The following is a 25,531-nucleotide window of genomic DNA, read 5'->3' as shown; positions in this document are numbered from 1 at the left end:
CCTTTTAAAGTATACAATTAAGTTGAATTTAGCATGTTCACAAGCATGAAAACATCATTACTATCTAATTCCAAATCATTTTCATTACCCCCAAAGAAACTCATGCTCCATTATCAGTCACTCCCCATTCCTCCTTCTCCCCGCACTCTGGCAGCCATTAATCTACTTTCCATCTCTACAGATTTGCCTATTCTAGGTATTTCATACAAATGGAATCATAATATGTGACTTTTTGCATCTGGCTTCTTCCACTTAGCATACCATTTTCAAGGTTCATCAATATTGTAGCATGTACATATCAGTGTTTTTATGCCTGAATAATATTCCATTGTAAAGAGAGAACATATTTTGTTTATCCATTCACAGTTAATAGACATTACTGTTGTTTCCACCTTTTGACTTAAGAAAAATGCTGTGATCTCTTTTATATGTGGAATCTAAAAGAGTCATAGAAGCAGAGTGTAGAACAGTGGTTACCAGGGTCAAGGTAATGGGGGGAAATAAGAGATGTTAATCAAAGGGTACAAAGTTGCAGTTACGTAGAATGAATAAGTTGTAGAAATCTAACGACAGCATGATGACTACAGTTAATAATAATGTATTGTATACTGGAAATTTACATTTCACTTGTTCTCACCACAGGAAAAAAAATTATAAATGTGTGAGGAGATATATATTAGCTTAATTAGTTAATTAGCTTGACTGCAGTAATCATTTCACTAAGCATATCAAAAACACCATGTTGCACACCTTAAATACATAAAATTTATTTTTAAATAAACACTTTTACTACAAGAAGAAAAAAGAATAATGCTATGAACATTCACATACAAAATTTTGTGTATGTTTGCAATTCTTGGGTATATACTTAGTAGTAAAATTGCTGGGTCATACAGTAACTCTCTACATTTAAATTTTTGAAGAATTACCAAATTGTTTTCCAAAGCTGCATCAGTTATCTTTTAAGTTAATAATTCAACAGAAATATACAAATTCATAACAAGTAGAAAGAGAAAAGAAATAGCAATTTTTTAAAGTACTATAGCTAAAACAGTACAAAAGAAAACAAAACAGAAAAATGATAGAAATGAAGTCATAAAAACAATTACTTTATTTCCCCATGTACGAGACACATCCTTTTTCAAAAAATTTGGGGTCTAAAAACTGGGTGCGTCTTATACAGTGGTTGTAGATTTTTTACTTGCATTTCCCACTTTTTTCGCACTTGTTTTTGCGCTCATTGTTGTAGATTTTTTACTTGCATTTCCCGCTTTTTTGCGCTTGTCGTCTTTGCGCTCATTGTTTCGCACTTGTTACCGGTATATTACGGCAGGTTATGTTTTGTCACGTTCTGCCCAGAAATGGCTCAGAAAAGATTTTTGTACAGTGCTGAATTCAAGTTAAAAGTGATCCAGTTTGCAAAAGTGAATGGAAATCGTGCTGCTGAACATAAGTGTGGTCCTCCTCCAACTGAGGAAACAATCCGAGACTGGCTATGGGAAGAAGAAACCCTACTGAAAATGCCATGGCAGAAGGCCATGAGAGGCAATATATAAAGACAGTGATTCGTCATCAGATATAGATGAGGACAAGCTAATGGTTGGGAGTTTTGACAGTGATAAGGAGTTGTATGAATTTTATAATGAATAAAACTTGAGTTCAATAACTTTATATAATACATTTTTTTTCGAATTTCAGGCCCCAAAATTAAGGTGTGTCTTATACATAGGAGCATTCTATATGTGAGGAAATACAGTACACTAATATCAATGGATTAAATTTACTACCAAAAAGGCAAATTACAAAACTTGACCTAAAATATACAGTTATATGCTATTTCCAAGATACACACCTAAAGTATAAAAACAGACAGCTTTAAGTAAAAGATTATAAAAGGAAATACAGGCAAATACTAACCAAGAGAAAGCCAATTGTAACTGTGTGAATATAAGAAAAAATAATTTTAAGTCAAAAGACTTTCTGAGGGATAGATTCAATACATTAATAAAAGAATCAATTCAAAAAGAGAACATAAATATGTGGGGTATGTGTTTATACACAAACTAAAATTTGCATACTATTTTAGGGGATGCAAAGACCTTTCATAAGCCCTAAGAACGTCTAGGCTAATCATTTCTCTTCTAATTCTTTATAGAACTCTGAAACCTGACACAAACCAACTACAAAATTTTACATTAGTCATGTTATATCCAATAAAAAGGCTGTATTATAATGTATCTTTTATAATTTATAATATATTCTCCATAGTAAGGTCTGAAATTAAAACCTTGAGGAACATCATGTAAAAACCAAAAAAAAAGTTTCATTTTAATAGAAAATGCAGAAAAACAATGTTATTATTTGAAGCATGATTACACATATTAAATAAAAATATGTCCTCCTTTGAAAACTACTTTTGTGTTACTGACAAAAGTAACAATTATTTTGAACTGAAACAATGAAAAAAAGCAAGACTTCTGTAAGTTTTTTCTGTCTACATGCAAAGTGCACAACAACATGAAGATAATATCTCTTATACTGGTATCAAAGCAGATTTTTTTACTTTTAGTAGTTAATTCATGGTAAGACTGTTTTTCACACAAAAAGAATGATTTGCTTACCAACTCTTCAAGTATTATGATCAACAATTTTATTCCACTTTACCAGCATAATCCAACATATTGTATTTACATTTGATTTGGTTATCATTTCAAACATACACATTGTTCTCCTCAGAAGTTATCAATGTAAGGCCAAAGGGTCGACTGTACAAGGAGTTGGTTAAAAATAATCTCTTGCAAATATAAAATATATCCAAAAATTGGTGGCAGGGAATAAAACTGAATGGCTTAACTCATATCCTGTATTTTACACAGGAACTATAAATGCCCACTTTCACAGAACTAGACAACAAAATTTAAATTGAATATGTTATAGATATGGATTTGAATGATAAAATATTAGTCATCACTAATAAGAATTTTCCATATACTTATCAAGAAGATTGTGCTCTTACCTATAGTTTGGAAAACTTCACTCATCAAAGCTTCATTCACTGCTGAAGAGCTGACATTTCCAATATGAGACCAACTTTGATATATTGTTTGCAGCAGAAGTGTCTGTGCTCTTGTAGCTTGAATTGTAAGATTAGGAAGTTCAAATATACCTTCAGTTACAGCAATCTGAGATCTTTTGGCCCTGCAGAAGAAAACAGAAAGAGTAACAATAAATAGCATTTATAAACAACAACATATAAAATGATTTAGGATGTTTTAAAATAGAAGTATCAAGTGCATATGCAATTCTACTAACTTCAAATAAGTTTCACTATTTCAGAGCTCTTACACTAATAAAAAATAAAAATACAAAAATCAGAATAATGTCCATACAAACACATATTCTGCTCAAGTAATGATGCTTTTCAATCAAGTCAATCATCAGAAATAATGAAAATAATACTAGTTAACACTTAAAGAGGACTTACTAGCAGATATGCATTGTTCTAAGTATCTTGTATCTATTAACTGATTAAATGCCTCTTTGACAGGCATTATCATTATCTTCATTTTTTTGTTTATTAAATTTATTGGGGTGACATTGGTTAGCAAAATTATATGTTTCAAGTGTACACTTCTATCATACATCATCTATACATTGCATTTTTAAAATGGGGAAAATAAGCCACAAAGAGATAAATTAAGGTATCAAATATCATACAACTAATACATAAAAAATAGGAATATGAGTCCAGGCAATATGATCCAGAGCCCCCATCCTATAATTCCTCTGATAAGTACTTATGAAGTATTTACATTACACCCAGATTACTACTTGACAGTAACACAAAAAAATTATTTCTAGAATATCAGCCCTGCAATAACTAATTCATCATTGCCTTATTCATCTGATTCTGTCTTTGAATGACAAGCCTATATAATTAAATATTCCAAACAGCAACATTTTAAAGGAAACATTTAAATATGTCTGTTGAGCTATAAGTTGATAGTGAAGGTTAATGAAATATAACCAAAGACCTAAAAATTTCAACAAACCCCAAGCAGAAGACACTTAAACCATATCAAAGGCACGTTATAATCAAACTGTTCAAAAAAAAAAAAAAGTATTAAAGAGAAAAATCTTAAAAGCAGGCAAAGGGTAGGAAAAGATGCTTCATACAAGGAAACAAAGATAAAAGCATGATATCGTGCTAAGGTCCAGCTGCCTGCCACTAGAAAAATTTAAAAATCGAGAAACATGGTTGGTGGTAAAAAAGTAGGTTTATTCCGAATACCGGCATTCTGGGAGGATGGTGGACTCCTGTCCAAGGCCACCTCTCCATTCCTAGATCAGGCAGATGGTTTTATAGGTACACAAGAAAAACACGGAAAAGGGGGAGTCAGTCAGGCAGGTCCCAGGACTGACATCCTTCCTGGGGCCTGGTCTGTTTTAAGATAATGTTATCTCTGGACTCTTGACTAAAGCTCAGCCACTGAGGCCTGGGACTTTATGTGTATTCAGGTGTCTGGGTGCCTGAGGATTCAGAAATTGCCCTTTCCAGGTTAGGATTTTGTTAATTAAAAGGATTAACAAGGTATGGGTAGTCCTGAGAAAGGGAACAAAACAGAGTTCTTTTGTTAATCAGTGAGGGGAGAAAGAAAGAGAAAATAGCTGACTATCAGGGCGGATCTAACTGCAAACTAGCTAGGTTTAATTACAGGTGGCTAGATAGCAGGCTATGCAGCCAGTCAAACTGCAAACTAGCTTAAGTCTAATCACATTACTGATTTACCGAGTTTCACCCTTACAAGCGGACTGCTCGCCAGAAACCACGCACAAAAGAAAACAACAGAATAACATTATTGAAATGATGAAAGAAATAAAACTGTCAACCTAGAATCCAAAATTCTGAGAGAACATCTTTTTAAAATGTATGCAAAATAAAGGCTTTTCAGACTAAAAGATAGGAATTTCTCACCAGCATACTTGCACTACAAAAACTGTTCAAGGAAATTCTTCAAGCAAAACAAACACGATACCAGATAGAAATGTTTGTGGATCTACACAAAGAAATGAGAAGAGTGCCTGGGATGGTAAATACATTGGAGAATTTTTTTAAAAAGAAAAACAAACATTCATTCTCAATATCTGCTAAAGAGATTTAAAAAGTAACCGTTTAAGGTAAAAATAGTATTTGAGGGGTTCAAAAACATATGTAAGACATATGACAATAACAGAACAAAGGGCAGGAGGGGAGAAATGAAAACATACTGCTATGAGATTTTTATACGGTGTGTGAAGTGGTATATTAATTGAAGGTAGCTGTGACAAGTAAAAGACAGAAACTCTAAACTTTAGAACTAAAGCCATGAAACAAAAAAAATAGGAGTGGCCAGGTGGCTCAGTTGGTTAGAGCGAGTGCTCTGAGCAACAGGATTGCCAGTTCGATTCCCACATGAGCCAGTGAGCTGTGCCCTCCGCAACTAGATTGAAGACAACTACTTGAGCTGAGCTGCCGCTGAGTTGCCAGTAGGCGGCCCGATGGCTCAGTTGGTTAGAGCGCGTGCTCTTAACAACAAGGTTGCTGGTTCAACTCCTGCATGGGATGGTGGGCTGTGCCCCCCCGCAACTAGATTGAAAACAGCAACTGGACTTGAGAACTGAGCTGTGCCCTCACAACTAAGACTTAAGAACAACAACTTGACTTGGAGCTGATGGGTCGTAGAAAAAACACATTGTTCCCCGAAAAAATAAAAACACACTGTTCCCCAATAAAGTTAAAAAAAAAGTAGAGCAAATAAAGGTATAGTGGAGAAGAAATGGAATCATAAGAGATATTCAAACCAAATGAAGTTAGAAAAGGAAAAAAAAAGAAACAAGAAACAGATGGGACAATTAGAAAACAAACAGAAAGATGACAGTCAAGCTCAAAAATATAATTACATCAAGCACGTTAAAGGCAGAGATTACCAGATTGCATTAAAAAATCCAAGACCCAATTATATCCTATCAATAAGAAATACTATTTAAATATTAAAATATGGGTTAAAAGCAAAGGATGTTAAAGAAAAACAAACTACATACAATGTAAATCTAATAAAAAAAGAGTTATGTTAATATTGAACAAAGTAGATTTCAGAACAAGGGATATTACCAGGAATGAAGAGGGACATTTCATAATGATAAAACAGATAATTAGGTTTATTTATACTACAGGTCTTCAAAATATATAATTCAAAAAAGATCGAACTGAAAATGAACATATACACATCCAAAAACTGGAGATGTCTACATTCTTCTCTCAGTAATTGCTACAAGTAGAAAAAAAGACAAATACAATCAATCAACTCGACCTAATTGACACTTTTAGGACACCCCTCCCAACAAAAGCAAAATACACATTCATCAAAGCAGGCTACATTCTGGGCCAAAAAAATAAGTCTTAATAAAATTTTAAAAACTTAAATCACACATATATTTGCAGATCACAATGAAATTAAACCATAAACTAATAAAAGAAAGTATCTCTAAAATTCTCAAGTATTTGGAAATTAAACAAAGAAAATATAACCCAAAATACAGTCCAGCACATAGTAGATAAAATTCAGAAAGTCACACAAAATCGAATTTTGAAAAATTATAAAATGATTTTAGAAAAAAACAGATTTAGATGACAGAAAAGAACAATCTAAAATATAATCAGTGTTTTTAAAGAAAAAAACAAATGTAAAAGAAATACTATATAAAAATATTTAAAAGAAATCATGCTTAAAATAAAGACATAAATCTACACACAAAGTGGACAATGAGTCACACAAAATATTAAGAATGATTATTACCCTAGTAAAGTATACCAAAAAGACAAAGAAAAAAATTCTATGGGCATTCACTCAGATAAAGTAACATGAAGGTAACAGGACATCTCCAGAATTTTGCTTTTTTTTTTTTTTTAAGATTTTTATTGGGGAATTGGAGGATGGGAACAGCACTGGGGAATTGGGGGAAGGGGAACAGACAAGTTGCTGTCCTTTTGTTCTTCAGTCTAGTTGTGGAGGACGTTGCTTCACTGGTCCAAGTTGGCACCATCATTGCGCTCTTCCCAGGCGAGGCAGATCAGTCACCGGCTTCTGGACGGCCACTCATAGCGGCTTGAGGACTGCTCATGCTGGCTGCTGGCTACACAAGATAGCCCATGGCAACCCACTGCAGCAGGGGCTGCAGCCTACACAGTCGCTGGTGACTCAGGGCACCCAGCTCCAGGTTGAGCTGTTGTTCAGCATCTTAGCTGTAGAGGGCAGTGTCACTGGCCTTCATATGTGGGATCCGAACCAGGGCTCTCTGGCATCCCAAGCCAGCTCTTAACCAATGAGTCACTCAGCCGGCCCTCCCCTACTTTCTACTATCCTCCCTGACCTGTCTACTAGTAAAAATAATTAATGTGTATGTACAACTCATCATTAAGACATAAGGGAATTTTAAGCACTAGCCTTTATACAACTGAGATACTAACAAGAGTCATATCAATTGGTAGTCTCCAGGTATACTTTAATTTCAGTCATCTTTCAAGTCAATGGGCTCCTTTTCTACCCATTGCTATTACAGCCAAGGACCACCTTGCTAATAAACCTAATATCCTTCAAAGTCAACATTGGATTTTCACTTGGCAATTCCTAGGTCTATTAAAAAATGAGATGTAATGTTGCTGCTGTGACTTTAACCATTTAGATCACAGATTAGGCTTTGTTGTCTTCAATCTTCATGTTGAAGCTATTCTCTAGAAAATGTATAAAATCAGCAAATATTTATTTATTGCCTACTCAAAGCAAGGAAAAGCTACTTAGGAAATATCTTAGTCATTTTAGTCACCTTAAGATATCTATGATCCAAACAAAAAAATTAAAATCCCACTGTCCTCATAGCGCTTACATTTTAATGGAGAGGTGAGGTAGATAAAAATCAATAAACATAATACATAAATGATATGTTAGAAGACAAATGCAATTGGAAATATAAAAAGTAGAACACAGATCAGGTACTGCTGAAGAGGGAGAAATTTCATATATGATGGGTAGAATTAATTAAAAGGATAGCTCTTATTTCGAGCAGAACTTGAACAAACTTGTTGAAGGAGATAAGAGACAGCTATATGGGTATCTCTGGAAAGTGACTGGCACAGATGGACAGTCTATATAAAGGTTCTGAGGTAAAACTGGCCCTGGAAAGTCCAAGCAATGGCAAGGAGGCCAGTGTGGCTGTCGCAGTTTGATGACAACTTACTTCACTAATTCAATTGGTTTTCTAAGGGTTCAATGCATAAGAAATATCTGAATAGGCTTTACACAGCCATTCTCCTCCTCTCCCTCTCACTAGCCCCCCCTTCTTCTCTTTTTTTTTTAAAGTTTATTGGGGTGACAATTGTTAGTCAAGTTAGATTTCAGGCGTACAATTCTGTAATACATCATCTATATATCACACTGTGTGTTCACTACCCAGAGTCAGTTCTCTTTCCATCACCATATGCTTGATCCCGTTTACCCTCATCTACCACCCCACTCCCCCCTTACCCTCTGGTAACCACTAAGCTATTGTCTGTGTCTATGAGTTTTTGTTTCTTCATTTGTTTGTCATGTTCATTTGTTTGTTTTGTTCCTTTGTTGTTTTCAGTTTTATATACCACATATCAGTGAAATCATATGGTTCTCTACTTTTCTGTCTGACTTATTTCACTTAGCATAATAATACCAAGATCAATGTTGTCACAAATGGCACTATTTCATCTTTTCTTACGGCTGAATAGTATTCCATTGTGTATATATATCACATCTTTATCCAATCATCTATCGAAGGACACTTTGGTTGTTTCCATGTCTTGGCCACTGTAAATAAAGCTACAACGAACATTTAAGCACATATATCTTTATGGGTAAATGTTTTCAGATATTTGGGGTAGATGCCCAGGAGAGGGATTGCTGGGTCATTCTATTCTTAATCTTTTGAGGAACCCCCACGCTGCCTTCCATAGCAGCTGCACCAATCTGCATTCCCACCAACAGTGTATGAGGGTCTGTAAGATTCCATTTCCTGAATTTATTTATACAGAGAGTTACAAAAAAAAGTATACACATTTTAAGGAAAAAAAGACTGTATTAAAAGTATAATACAATGAATGATGCTAGCATTCATTTGATTAATGCCATCTTTTGAGCAAATGTCATACTAAGCATTGCTACCATAATTCAATTCAACTTTAAAAAGTAATACATAGATAACACCTCTTAAAATATGCACAATTTTTTTGGCACCCCTAGTATTTTTAAATCTCTTACCTTTAACTTTACTTTTATTAAAGGTACTGGATGTAGGACATGAAGTTTCAAAAACCTCAGTTTTTATTAAAGGTACTGGATGTAGGACATGAAGTTTCAAAAACCTGAGTTCTAATTCTGGCTAAGTCACTTATTTGTTTTATGTTTTTAAGGAAGAATATTACATAGCTGTTCTGAGCTTCGCTTTCCTTTTTAAAAAACAAGTACAATAACTACTGCCAAATCTACCACAGGTGACCGTAGTGAAAATCAATTACATTTAACATTTAAGTCTTTGCTAGGATCTGAGGAAAAAGGCACTGTTTTACACTCAAAGAATTCAGAGTCCAGCTGTGAGACAAACAACTAAACAAGTAATTATAAGTTAGCATAGTAAGTGCTAAAATAATGTTATATAAAGGCTCCTGTGAGCTATACTGAAAAAATTGGGGGGGGGGATGCATGTGTTATATTTAAGTTTAATCCTAAAGAATAAACATGAATCACTTCAAGAAATAATTTATAAATTATTTAAAGAAAAAAGATATCTCAATACAAAAATGGTCCTAGCAGATAAACAACAACAAAAAAGAAATACACAGAATATGAAAACAGAAATAACCCATGAACATGATAAGACTCTAAGTCTACCAGTAAAAAGGGAAATTCACATTAAAATAAAGTATGATTCTTTTAACCTCAAAGATTAGAAAAACCTCTCAGGATCAAGTTTATCTTCTAGGAATCTATCTGAAAGGAATTCTCATAAGAGTGTGCAAGAATACTTACACAATGGTAGTATTTGCAACATTATTTAAAATAGCCTAAACGTGAAACAAACTCATTGTTCAATAAATTCCGGTACATTAACTTCATGTAAAATTACTCAGATATTAAAATAATAAAGGTAGATAAATCTACTGACATGAAAATATATGAAATATGGATGAGTAAAAAGCTATATAGTTACGTTATAATGTGGTTCCAGGTAATGGCAGGAAGTGGTGGGTTACTCACACATAAAACCATGTCTGCATATGTTTATATGTTGACATTAAAAGTTCTAGATAGAACTATTAATAGTAGCCATTCTTAGAAGATAAGAACAGATGACTTTTATGCGATCTTTTCCTTTTGTTCCCTATGTAAATGTCCATATTGCTTTACTTGGTCCCTTGAGAAATTTAGATTATTCTTTTTTGAGAAACCTAGGTTACTCTTTTTATCAGAAATTTTTAAGAAATTGCAATATTTCAAGATGAACTAAGGAAATCACAAACTATGTCAAAATGAATTAATTTCATAACACTTTAAAAGTGTGAAGACATGAGGTATGATCAACCAATATGGTGGATATTTAAATTTTAAAAAATTATTACAGTAAAAGACATCATTAAGCCCCCTAAGAATACTCCCCCTCACTATCCCATTGTTCTTGCCACTTTCTGAAACAGTTCTGGAAGTCCTCTTTCATGAGTGTCTTTAGTTGCACTATCGTGGCTGCCTCAATCGATTCAAAACATTTACCTTTCATGGTCATTTTAACTTTGGGGAAGAGCCAGAAGTCGCATGGTGCAGATCTGGTGAATAAGGTAAATGAGAATACACAATAATGTTTTTATTTGACAGAAATTTCCATACCAGAAGTGATGTGTGACATGGAACAAGTCATGAATGTGGATGAAGTATAGGCACTCACGAAAAAGGACTTCTAGAACTGCTTCAGAAAGCGACAAGAATGATGGGATAAGTGAGTTCAAAGCAAGTGGGGGTATTTTGAGGAGGATTAAATGCAATGTGTCTTTTACTGTAATAAATTATTTTAATTTAAACATTCACCGTATTGTTTGATCACACCTCATATCAGCATTATTAATGTATCCAACTAACTCTCCTCCATGTCCTGACATTGGATTATCAAAGAGCTGCTCACCTTCTCATTGAAATAAACTTCACTTAAAACCTCCCAAAAAAGGAATGACATCAGTAAAAATGGCAGAGTAAGGTACATGAAGAGTCTGTCCCTCCATACAAGCAACAAAAGAGCTGTCAAAAACTGTCAAGATTTAACTTTTTCAGAACTCTGGAAGCTAACCAAAAGCATGCAGCAAAATGGGGACACTTAATCAAACATAATTTTTTTTCTTTTTTAAGTAATAAAGATCTACCTCAATCTCAGTAGATACAGTGAGCTTTGTGGTGTTTTCTACTTCTCTGTGTTGTATCCCCTGCCCCCAACCTCAGACGTGGCACTGAATAGCCTACATTCCCAGTATAGGTAGCAGTAACTGAGAAAAAAAACAGACTTTATCCACAAGGAGTTGTGGTTGTTTGTTTTGACTTTTCTGGTGGCTACCTAGAGAACCTACTCAAAGAGCTTGCTTTATCTGTTTTAATTCAGAACTCTCCCAAACAACCATTCAGGGGTACTTATAGAAAACACTTACAGGCAAACGTATCCCATTAGTTTCTGCTGCCTGGAACAATGAGTAAGAGAAGGGGCAAAAAACAGACTAACCAAAATCTTGGGAGAAAAGTCTGGGGAGTGATGCTTCGAGGAGTAAAAAGATTGAAAAGCTCCAACATTTTCCTGGTAATAGAGAAGGCCATACACATGTTCAGGACTGTGCAGTTGAAGAGGAAAGACCAGAGAAAGGTCTTAGGCTCGCCACCCTGGCTGACTTTCAGGGTCTACACAACAAGAAAAGGCAGCCGAGTTGTAAACTGCCTGGTTGAATTTTGAAGGCATTCCCCCAACAGAAGTCATAGAGGCCACATGACAATAGGATGAAATACCCAAAGTGCTGAAAAAAAGAAATGTCGATTAATAATTACAATTCTGGCAAAACTATCCTTCAAAAATGAAGTAGAAATCTCCCAAGAAAGAAAAGTTCAGGACCAGAAGGCTTCACTGGTGAATTCTACCAAATATTTAAAGAGAATAAATACCAACGCTTTTAAAAATTGTGCAAAAAAAAAAAAAAAAAGAAGAAAGCCTTCCTAATTCCTTTCATAAGGCTAGTATTACCCTAATACCAAAGGAAGACAAAGACAATATAAGACCAATATCCCTTGTGAACATAGAGGAAAACATCCTTAGTGAAATACTAGCAAATCAAACTCAGAAGACTATTAAAAGTATTATAAACCTTAACAACGAGAATTTGCCCTGGAAATAAAAGACAGGTTCAACTTTAAAAAATCAATGAAATACAATGTATTGGTTGTTGGAAAAGTCATGACGAATTTTTTCCTATGTTTTTCATTGCAAAAATATGTCATGACTTTTCCAACAACTCAATATTTATAAATGAAGGAGGGGGAAATGCATGTTCATCTCAACTGACACAGAAAAAGCATTTGGCAAAATCCAATACTCCTTCATAATAAAAACACTCAACATACTAAGTATAAAGGGAACTTCCTCAACATGGTACAGGTATTTACAAAAAACACGTAACTACCATCATACTTAGCGGCTAAAGACTGAAAGCTTTCTCTCCATGATCAGGAGGAAGACAAGGATGTCTGCTCTTTCCATTCTATTCAACATTGTAGTAGAGTTTCCACACAAGAAATCAGAAAGAAAAAAAAAAAAAGGCATTCAGACAGTAAAGGAAAAAAACAAAACTATCATTCACTACTCACAGATGACATAATCTTATACTCTTAAAACTCCAAAGGAAATAAACACACACACACACACACACACACACACACACAAATTGGAGCTAATAAACAAGTTCAACTAAGTTGCAAGATATAAGGCAATTACACAAAAAATCAGTTTTATACCTATATACACTCACAATAAATAATGTAAAAAGAAATTCAGAAAATCCATTTACAATAGCAACAAAAAGAATAAAATACTTAGGAATAATTTAACAAAGGAGTGCAAGACTTTTATAACGAAAACTAAAAAGCATTGTTGAAAAACATTAAAGGGGTCTAAATAATGGTAAGACATCCCATGTTTATGGATTGAGAATTTTAATATTGTTAAGATGGCAATACTTGCCAAATTGATATATAGATTCAATACAATCCGTATCAAAATCCCAACTATTTTGACTAAATGAATAAACTAATCCTAAAATTCATATAGACTTACAAGGAACCTCAATACAAAACAAACTTGATAAAGAACGAAGTTGGAAGACTCATACTTTCTAAGTTCAAAACTTACTACAAAGGTACAGTAATCAAAACAGTGTCACACTAGCACAAGGGCAGACATACAAATCAGTGCACTAGAACTGGCAATCTAAAAATAAACCCATATGTTTATGGTCAACTGATTTCTACAAAAGGTGTCAAGAACAATATATGGGAAATAGTCTTTTGAACAAATGGCTTTGGAACAACTGGATATCCAAATACAAAAGAATGAAGTTAGACCCCTACCTCATACCATACACCAAAATTAACTCAAAACTGATCAAAAAGCTGAATCTATAAAACCTTAGAAAAAAACACAAGTGTAAATCTTCATGATCATAGATTAAGAAACAGTTTCTTAAATATGATTCCAAAAGCAAAACCAACAAAAGGAAAAACAGATAAATTAGACTTCATCAAAATTAAAAACTTTTGTATATCAAAGGATGTTATCCAAAAGGTAAAAAGACAACATATAGAATGAGAGAAAATATTTGCAAATCATGTATCTAATAAGGGTCTAGTGTCCAGAATTTGAAAGAACTTCCACAACTCAACAGCAAAAAGACATATAGCCCAATTAAAAAATGAACTAGGATGTGAAGAGATATTTCTCCAAAGAAGATACAGAAATGGCAATAGCACATGAAGGTACTCAACATCATTAGGGAAATAAAATTCAAAACCCCAATGAAGTGCCATTTCACACCCACTAGGATGGCTATAATAAAAGAAACAGAAAATAAATACACGTAAGCACTGAATAAAAGATTCTTTAAACCAAACAGGTAAAATAGTAAAGATCAAGAGACAGCAGGAAAAACAAATAAGACCCAATTCATAAATTTATATTTCATTATCATCACTGGTTCCTTTTACTTTTCCAACATTGCAGACATTTTTTAAATAAATTTCTTTTCTTTTATTAAGCATTTAAAAATTTAGAGGTGGTTCTCTACTGTGCTCTCAAATATCTGTTCAAAACTCCTGACCAAAGAAAACAGTTTATTATTAGTAATACTAAGTAAGGAAAAAAGATATTTGGAACATGTACAATATAAAAATGTACAATTAATCTAGCTACTCTAGCTTCAGCCAGATACTCTGTGGTATTTAAGAAGTCCTATGCTGTAGCAAGAGCTATGTTCTTATAACTACAGCAATCTTTATTTATAGGGCAAAATTATAGTCAGGATTCTTTTTACAAGTGCGTCTTTACTATTTCATAACAAATTCAGCTACTGTATATGGTACTCTAACTTTCAAGCCATCAAATGTCACATAAAATAGCTCCCCAATGGATAACATAGACTTAAATAAAAACTTAAACATATGCAAATTTTAAAAGATTAATTTATTCTTCATTTTAATAATACCCAAGGGTAGGGGGCAATTCCCTCCTTCTGATTCAATTTAATTTAACATCAAAAGAAATAATTCACTTTGTACAAAAGCCAGAATTCAATAATAAACAAGTAAGTTATATCATACACATAGGACATGTTTTTGTGGTTTGTTTTATTTTCCAGCTGTAACCAACTACAAATAAAGTACATTTTATTACACGTCTGTTAAGTACTCCAGTAGCATTTGAACTAAAATAAACTATTTTAAAATGATTTGGCAATAGATGGTATCTTATACAATGTACATGTAACTAACAATATCAATGAATAGGTTTTTTTTCCTATTTTTGTCAATTTTCAAATATAGTTCCAACAGGTTAACAAGTGCAGGAAATAAATACCCATGTATCCATTTTGTCAACTCAATTCATTAAATCCTAACATTACACCATATTTGCTTCAGAAAATTTTAAACAAATCAATAGCTTTTACGACATTTTTAAAGCTATTTGGGTGACTCATTAAAATGTCAATGAAAATACACAATAAAAGTATAATTTTCCTTGTGATTTATGCCACTACAAATTTATTTAAACTTTGTTTAAAATAAAACAGCTCAATAAAATTCATACTAAAAGTAACTTCTGGATTTACCTAATTTTTTTTAAATATTCTAAACCTATATTTTAACAGTTAAGTTGGTGAAAATAATTTATTTAACAAATGGCTATTTCGCATATCCCTAAGTCCTAGTCTGAACATATGTTCATTTTACAGAATAGGTTTAAAAACCATCAATTCAAACATTACTCTCTAGGGGAAAATAAATCGTAATGTAACTAGTGGGATAAACAACTCATTAAAACTAAACTTGGACAAACTCCAGGATAAATTTAAGGAAATAGAAACAAGTAGGTCTTGATTGTGTAGTAGCAAAGACTGAAAATGAATATGTCTAATTAACAAATACTTTAAAAGACTCTGCTTGTACCATCTGCTGACAAATTATAATACAGAGCTGGTGAAATTGATGGATTGTTACAGCATGTCTATAAAGAAAATACTTCCTTCAAAATTTTAAATAAAAAATGTGGAAGTGGCTCTTACTACTCGATGCAAAGGAATTAACTTATACAATCCATTCATGTTCATAGGAATACCATAAAATTTTTGCCATACGTAAACTTGAAGAACAGCCGTCCATTCTTTTAAAATCAACACAGCTCACAGCAACTGAAAGAATATCCTCAGCAACAGCTGGATCTAAAGATTTATATAGAATCCCCAAATGCAAAGTTTGAAACTACAAATTGGTTCCAAAAATGTATTTTTGTTATTACTCATATCCTGTACAGTAAAATAAAATTAGATCACTTTTTCCAAAATAAAATGAGCACAAAATTTCACTAACTCAACTTGGAAATGAAGGCAGTTTAAAAAGCTAAGAAATCTGTATTTAGTTCTGCATACAATGATCCTTTAATTTACATATCAATACTCAAAAAGAAAAAAATTTTTAATTAAGTGGTAGGTCAAATGAAAGGTTAAATTAGCTCCTCTTTCCTCCTCTGATCACACTCCACTCCCCATAGGTAGTCACTTTTCATGAGTTTAGCATACACACCTACAGACCTCTATTGATTTTATGCATTCATGGATACGTGTATAATTTTAATGGATACATGTGTGTATATGTTTACAGCCTCCTTTTAATGACTAAACAACATTATCTAGAGGTCATCAAGATCTTTCAACGTCAGGACATATACTTCTACATTGGTCTTTTTAATACATGTTTGATATTACACTGAATCAAGTTTCACATTCATCAGCAGTATATCAGAGTACCCCTTTCTCAACATCACCACTAGTGTTAACTACAACTTTTAATTACAGTGATTTTTAGCATTTGCAAATGGCTGTAAAATACAAATTACATTCTGTTTAGATGTGAAAATAATTTACCATTTTTCAAAATTTCTGAAATATCATTACTTAAATTTAAATGTTAGTTAACAGATGGACAAGGAAAATGGGAAGTGAAGCTTGTCTATCTCTAAAATAATATATAATGAATGCTTGACTAGTCTATAAAGTCCGAAATCTTACTGTGATCTATGGGTGGTGGCAAAAAACAAAATACAAAAGGAGCAAATGTCTAGTCATTAATCTCATCATCTCCCAGATGAGTTATTCAATATAGATAATTAATTCATCTACTTAAGTAAAAATGTTTAACTACTCAGGAAAAAAAGAGAGAAAGTGTGTTTATGCGACATATTTTATATATGTAAGTAGTAACATTCAAATATAACCTTGAAAATTCTGATTAGGAAGAATCACTAAAAATTTAGTTCAATTTCAGTAATTAATTAAGGTCATTGGTTTTTGCTTTAGCCAAGAGTACATTTACAAGTATTACATAAGTAAAGAGGAGACAGACTTGGTTGTCAAAAAAGTATACAACCTAAATCAATCTGACAACCAAAGAACACTGAATCACTTAAGAAATTACCAGCTGCATATCAAAAATTGTTCACTGGTGCCTACCATAGATTCAAGGTTTTGAAATCTCCATACAAAAAAGAGATGGTTGTGGGCACTGTTGCTGCTGCTACCTCTTAGACAAGGAAAAACCGATTCAAAAGCCAAATAACCCCTCTTGGAATTCAGCTCAAGGTTTGAAGACTTCCTAGCTTGGCCTATGGACCTCAACACTAAGAACCACAAATTGCAAATTTAATAGGTCATTTTGTATCAAAAGGTCAATTATGAAGCACCTAGAATTTTTCAATTAAAAGAATATATTCTCTGGGTTCTCCTGTGACCCAGACAGTGTTAACTTTTTTTTTTTCTATTGTGGGTTTTGATTTTTCCCCCTCCCAGAAATTGGTTTTATTTGATGTACCCAAGTCTTAAGTTTCTCAATAAAGAAAAAAAACCTCCATAAAAAAAAATTAAAAAAAAAAAAGAGATGGTCCTTATGGAGCTTAAAGTTTAAAAAAAAGAGAAACGAAAATTAAATAATCACACAAACCAGTGTAAAATCACTTCTATGAAAAAAAGTACAGTGAGAAACAAGAATATCCCATGAATTATTAGGGAGATATGACCTAGTCAGAGAAAGATCAATTGGGCCAATATCTGAAGGGTGAGTAAAAATTATTATGGACTAGTGAAACAAGATGGTGAAATATTTGGCCGAAAGAAGACAAATTGAAAGGTGGGAGAGGATAGAGAGGAAGATATTCAGGAGAATCTAGACAGCCAAGAAGAGGTCAGATCTGGAGAGCACTGTAGAATATTTTAAAGATCTTAATCTTTAAAGTAAAAGCTATGAGAAGCAAAGTATTTAAGCAGAAGAAGGACAATTAGAACTATCTCTCAAAAACCAAACAAACCTGGCTTGCAGGCACAGGAGTTAGCTGGTGATTAAGAATACCTCTAAATACTCAGAGGATCAAGAAAGAAAAAACAAATACATTTTATTCATGTAGGGCTTGCAAGGCCTGTAACATAACAGTTTCGACAGGATAGGTGCCGTAAAAAATTATTCTTAAAACGAATAAATGACTCATTAATCACCTGAAAATTTAAAAATGCTAAGTATTAACAGATTCACCTAGGTACTTGGCAATATTTTTTTAAACTTATAAATCAAAACCAATATTATCAAAGCTATTATCAAGGAATTGCTGATAAGTTACCAACATGCTATTAATGACCCATCACCAATTAAAAGATGTCTATAACAAATGACTTCATTTCTCCAGATTCCCCATATCACCCTTCCCTAATCCTCCATTTCTACATCTATAAAATAGGGATAACGATACCTGACTAGTTTATTCCAAAAGTCAGTTGTGAGGTTCAAATAAATCCCTATATGTACTGGAATTAGTTCATGCTATATAAGAGTATTATAATGCTGTTCTTAGAGATTTTCCTCTGCCCCTAAACATGCACTGTATGATCTTTTGAATATGTGTAACTCCAATGATCATTTATTCTTAAATTTCAAGTTAATATATAAAAAAGAAATTAAATCATCAAACACAGTTTAGAAATAAATTTAGAGGCAATAATTAAAAACACCACAGGCTAAATTTGGTGATTTTTAACCAAGACATTTCCCTTGGTTATACTAATAACTTAGAATTTTCTCTTTTGAAAATACTCTTAAGTTTCAGTTCCCAAAAAAATAATGAATCCCAGACATATTTAAAAGATACTGTCACTAGAATAAAATGTAGTCACAGGATATTTTGCTTTTGTACGTAGACAAAACTAAATACTGAGAAAAAAACTAGTATTATTCTTCTCAAAGAAAAAGATACATGTCTTGTAACAACATTCTCCAATAACCAAAAATCAAATTTAAAGGCAATAATCTAAGAATAAATTATAAATGTTCATTTGGATACCACTTAACAAACTATTTTATTAAGTTTAAAACTTTTAATACGTGATATAGATGGATCATACCAGCCTATACAATTTCACATCCAATTGATAAAATTGCATGTGTAAGATATAAAAGTTTCCAAAAGCAAAATTAAACAAAACCTTCTTTTTTCATTGGACTAAGAGTCTCTGCTTGTTAACATGTACTGCATGCTCTTCGTGTCCTAAACTAATATAATCAGAGAAATTTTGACATAAAGATAGATACTATCTTTTTAATTCCAAACATACACAATTCTTTAAAAGAAAACTATAAAAGTTGGTATTTTTCAACTGGTCACTTATTTAAGCACGCTATAAAGTCAGAAGAAAAATATGACGAAAAACAAAGTTTGGTAATACTATTTATATATATAAATTGGTCAGTCTTTACAGGTAATATTGTGAAACAATAACACATTAACATTCTAAATAAATAAATGTATAAGTAAAATATAAAAGCATTAGTAATAAAATGATTGACAATATTTATAATTTCATAATTGAATATTTTTACCTACAATGCAGCAAAGTCTTAAAACTAAATCCCAAAAGAGCAAAAGCAGAGGCTTTAAAAGTAAGAAACAAACAGTTCAGAACAAATTACGTTAATTGTTAAATTTAAGATTCCTGACCATTATTCATATAAAGCTTACAAGGAATTGTTTAAAATTTAAAACGTAAGTGTTATTAAAAAGCATTCAATCAAGACAAATTCACCGAAAAATCAATGACATATTTGGTAGGAAAACATCCTTAATTAAAATAAAATCTAGGTTCATTCTATTCTATATTTCCCAACTTCCTAAAAGAAATATAAATAAATACATACCACTTATATAATAAAAATATTATTTTTAATATGAACAAACAAACTGGTATTTCAGACCTCAAATGCAATTTAAGTAAAATTTTCACCTTGATACAAATACAAGGCTATAGATTTAATACACAGAAAAATAGTGAAATAAGTTTTTTAAAAACTGTTAAGTTAATCTTGTTTAAGCGTTAGACTGCTACTCTAATTGTCACACAATATATTAGTCCTATTAGATCTCACATGTTAAAATTACGTTTCTATTTTCCTATTCTTATTACTGTTTTTAAACTATCTTTTTTAAAAAATTACCTAAGCAAAAGATGCTCAATGAACTGAAGCAAAAATATGTGAATGTGTGTAAATCTAGTTACAATATCCTTTATAATGCCGTGTGTGTGTGTGTGTGTGTGTCAAAAATCACTAAATTATCCACATAAAATTGTTGAATTTTGCTGTATTTAAATTATGCTCTAATTTTAAAATGAAAACAATGTTACTGAAAACACTTGTATAATTCAAATGATAAGCCATTATAAAGAACTTTATAAACCACATTCTACACAACTCTAAAGTTTTATGAAAGTTTGCTACAGTTACATAGTATTTTCAGGTATAGCCATGCTTCTAAGTACTTTTGTAATTTTTTAAATTACTCCCAGAGATTTTATGATGAAATAAGAATACTTCGAGAAATAAATTAAGTATGAAAAATTAAGTATTCACCTTCAAATATTATTCTTCCCTCAAAAAAAAAACAATTAGAAGAAAGAACATCATGATACTAAAAAAACTAAAATCAAGACATAGAAACTCTAAGAGGATTCATATATCTCAATATGTGCATTTATATTAATGAATTAAAACTGAAGATATTCAAGAATGGTACATTTAACTTATATTTCTCTTCTGACATTAGACTCTACAAGATATTTGCTTTAGAATATTAAACCTTCAGTTATTAAAAAAATTAAAGCTAAAAAAGGTAACTAAGTTTGGTCACTTTAGCTACCCTTTCTTCCTTAAATATTAATGCGATCAAATATACATGTTTTTTCTAATGTTTCAAAATTTAAGTTAACTGATCTGAAAATGTTTATGAAACTAAATTCTACTTCAGTTCATTTTAATTAACATTTATTGAAAATCAATTATATACTAGGTACTGGAGCATAAACACAAGTATGAAAAGTAAAACTAATCAAGATGCAAAAATAATAAAGTCCTATAATGACAAGACTAGGCATTTTCAAAGTGAGTTAACTTACCAAAGATTTAAATTTAAAAGAACAAACACCAAGTACCAGCTACTTATCTTCCTGAAGAAGGCAAACAAGTCTGATACAGAATTAAATTCTGTATTTAAATGATTAAAACCAACAATCATAAAGCAAGGAGGAGCTTAACCAGGATTCCCACCTCTATAATATCTCAAAAATTATGGCAAAAGCCTATGTCTATTTGAAGTAGAAGAAGGGGCTAATGACACAAAAGGACATTCTTAGAACATCCCAAATCAGTTACAGCAGCAACTGTAATAGGTTTGGAAATCTCTTGCGCAACTCTGGAACTTAAACATCTTGGAATTTGAGTAAGGATTGTTATTTGCAAGCCTGAATACATTCCCCCCAGTTTAAGGAAAGCCATATAGAGATATAGAATAAAAAACAAGTTAGCTTCTGACACATGCTATGTCAAGGATAAACCTCAAAAACATTGTTAACTGATTCAAAGCCAGATACAGAATAACACATATCGTATGATTCCATTTATATGCCAGAATAAAATAAATTTATGGAGAAAGAAAAAATAGTGGTTACCTGGGACTGAAAATGGGGATTAACTGTAAATGGGCATGAGGGATCTTACTGAGAGGATGAAAACATTCTAAAACAGATTTATGGTAAAGATTGTACCACTCAGTCAACTTACTAGAAATCACTGAACTGTACACTTGAAATGCGTGAAATTTATACTATATAAAGTGTACCTCAATAAAGCTGTTTATTAAAAAAACACAGAGTAATAAAGCTATGGAAGGATGTCTAAGGATGCAAACTTAACCCCAACTTGCAATATACTCTCTCATTAGTGGTGGAGGGAATGGCTAATCTAGGGTCTTGATTCAGATAGGCAGAATTAAAACTGAATTCCAACTTCACTAGTTATTATATATATAAGCATTAAAAAGTTAAGACAAAGATATGTATAAAGTGTTTATAATACTGTCTCACTCATAAGGTTGCTACAAAGATTAAATAAGATAATGCATAAGACTCTTAGAACTACTCCTGGAACACATATGCCATTATTATTAATATTAATTCATATTATTAAAACTCTCCCCACAAATTTCTCACAAGCCAGTTATAAAGTTGAGAAATAACTCTGCTCATGAATTTTTAAAATATAAATTATATGGAAAATACAAATATAAGTATTTCTCAATGAAAATAAAAAGTAATAATATGCATGAGATATGATTACAAAGTAGTAATACATTCTGAAAGTCCTGCCAAAAAAATTAATCTCAGTAATTTATAATTAAAGAGAATATAGCTTCATATGAATATATATGAGTATTAAAATTTTTATAATAAAAAAACTTTCAATTAGAGTTTACAGGTTTCTAAGGTTTATGCACATAAACATTATAACAGGAAAATGGATATTAAGAATATAAAGCAAGATTATAGATATAAAATAATGTATATCTATAAATAGGTTTTAAATGCTCTAATATAAATTAACTACTATGAATATTGGACACTATAATACATGATAAAATAACTGCTGAGAAATCAAATTTTTTGAAAAGCTTATAGTAAGTCCGAATTGTCAAGTACATTCTACAAAATCAATCAACAAAAACCTAAAGAATGTTTTTAAAAGCTAAAAAATAAAACAATGATATATTTTATTTATTCAATGAGTTTTCATTTGTCTGTAGGCACCTATTCTGTTTGTATCATTGTCTGCTCCACTACTAATTAAATGGTTTTCAATTCAAGTATTAATCATTAAAAAAATTAAACAGAAAAAGGTTGATAATTCAAAAATATTATGCAGTCAAAAACTATGTACACATCTCCTTCAAGACCCAACACAGCTAAAGGACAATTTTATAACTAGATTTTAAAAGATAATATACATTGCCTCTTAAAGCAATTTTTCTCTCCTTAAAATTCCCTTACCTAAAAGAATGTGTATTTTCTACTGCAACGAGGGCAGGTATGTTGCCTACTTTGTTTATTGGTGCATCTCTAGCCAGAGCCCTGCAGAGTGTTTGGCACACATTGGGCATTTATCACGTATCTGTGGAATAGAACTGAATGAATGAACAAAGAACAATCTCAAGTGTGCTAAAAGGCAGACAAACTCACTGAAAAAACTCACTGGAGTTTAAAAAAAATAAAACTGAGGAATGTTGTTGACAAAATTAAAGAAAATATGCACCCTATCTATTCTGGTCATCCTTCCCTGCGTTAGTTATCCCCATAAGGATACAAAAGAAGACTTAAGCCTGTTAAAAAGTTAGTAAAGTTAATAGAAAAAGTTAGTAGAAAACAAAAACAGAAAGTATGAGCAAAACGAAGAAAGATTCTAGCAAATGCTTGACTCAATAGTGGAAAGATGGTTTCTCATTAACAAACAGGGCAAGTGCACACCAAGTCACACACAACACAGAATTCTGTAAGATGGAAGACTAAATAAGTGACATCATGCACAGAGGCACCCAGCATGTAGTCCATTGTTTTATGCCTGACATGAGATTATAGCTCAAATAAAATATCACACCTTAGTAGATAGTACTAAGATCTAACCAACCATTTGCTTTAAGAAGTTTTTTTAAACTGAGCTAATTTGCTAAAAAGGCAGTTATTACAATACAAAAGCAGAAAAAAAAATATTTCAATAAGTTATCCAAATAAAAAGAGAAAGCTGGTATGAGAACAGTTGGCACTATGAACTTTCCAAATCGAATTTTACCATATGATGTAATGAAGAAATTGATCAAGATGGAATATTTTCATTGTGATCATGCTTAACCACCTCTAATGTGTAAGCAAATGAGATAAAATAAAATATGCATATTTTCTTTTAAGGCAGTAAAATTTGGACTTATCACCCCACCCTTGAGGTCTCACAAGATAGCACATTCTTATGTGTCCAATCTAAAACATTACACGGGCAAAAGGAGCATGTTTCTAAGGAAGTTCAAGTTTAGATGCGAAATGGATACATACATTGAGCCAAAAGCAAATGAAAACTGTTGTATTTCTCACTTTCAACTGCCCTAAGCTTCTTTAAAAGAACTATAAATTTTTAAGAACTGTAAAGCCCTTTGACTGAAATAAGAGCACAATTTCAGAAGTCATTCATTCACACCTTTTGGTGAGTTTGCATCTATCTTACTTTGAAGAATCATACTTTGATTCATCTATCTTTGAGGTAGAAACCTACACCAGCAATGTATGTCAGTTTAAAGAGGATCTGACAGAGCTAAAAAACAAACAATGCTAAATTTTCGGAGACTAACATGAATCCCAGTCCATCCTGAAATGTCTAGCTATGTGACCACACACGGAACAGTGTTCATATCTGCTTGGATTCATTAAAATAAATTCTTTCATTCAAATGGTAAAAAATGTTAACATCCATCATTACAGAAACAATTTTGTAATCACCATAGTGCCTTGGCTGAAATGATTTATCATTAAATCCCTCAAAGAGCTCCATTTCATTATTTTCTTAGATTTCAACTTGAATAGCAATGAGACTTAGGCCTACAATAATATTGTTTAATAAATACTGCTCATAAAAATAAATCCAAATTCCAGTAGTATAACTTTTTTAAAAATCTGTTTTCCAATAATATGTACTATTGTTAATAACAAAAAGGTGATGAAGCCAATATGTATGTTGATTTCAAAACAGATGTCATACAACTGAACAACAAAAAAAACTCCGATTAAAAATGGGCAGAGGACCTGAACAGATACTTCTCCCAAGAAGACACAGAAACAGCCAACAGAAATGTGAAAAAAAGCTCAGCTTCACTAGCTATTAGGGAAATGCAAATAAAAACCACAATAAGATACTACCTCATAACTGTTAGAATGGTTATTATCAACAAGAAAAGTAGGGCCAGCCGAGTGGCGCATTGGTTAAGAGCTGGTTTGGGACACCAGCTCTGAGCAGCAGGGCCCCAGTTCGGATCCCACATTAGGGCCAGTGAAGCTGCGCCCTCTATAGCTAAGATGGTGAACAACAACTCGACCTGGAGCTGGGCTGCCGTGAGTCACCAGCGACAGCGTAGGCTGCAGCCCCTGCTGCAGTGCGCTGCTGTGAGCAACCATGAGTGGCTGGCAGCCAGCATGAGCAGCCAGTAGCTAGTGTCAGCTGCCATGAGCGGCCATCCAATGGCCGGTGAGCAACTGCCTCACCAGGGAAGAGCGCAA

General features: G+C 32.4%; 1 protein-coding gene across 6 annotated transcripts in view; it reads right to left on the bottom strand.

The window, feature by feature from the left end:
* VPS13B (vacuolar protein sorting 13 homolog B) overlaps positions 1–25,531 on the bottom strand; it is an 810,211-nt gene that overhangs the window by 652,952 nt on the left and 131,728 nt on the right. For all 6 annotated transcript variants that reach the window (XM_019642540.1, XM_019642536.1, XM_019642534.1 and 3 more), the window contains exon 17: positions 3,017–3,198. In XM_019642540.1, the coding sequence (XP_019498085.1) occupies positions 3,017–3,198 (182 nt within the window). The remainder of the gene's footprint in view (positions 1–3,016; positions 3,199–25,531) is intronic.

This window comes from Hipposideros armiger, unplaced genomic scaffold (genome assembly GCF_001890085.2).
Source record: "Hipposideros armiger isolate ML-2016 unplaced genomic scaffold, ASM189008v1 scaffold_70, whole genome shotgun sequence".
Classification (NCBI taxonomy): Eukaryota; Metazoa; Chordata; class Mammalia; order Chiroptera; family Hipposideridae; genus Hipposideros; species Hipposideros armiger.
The sequence above is the reverse complement of the archived record's forward strand: the minus strand, read 5'-3'. Positions and strand labels throughout refer to the sequence as shown.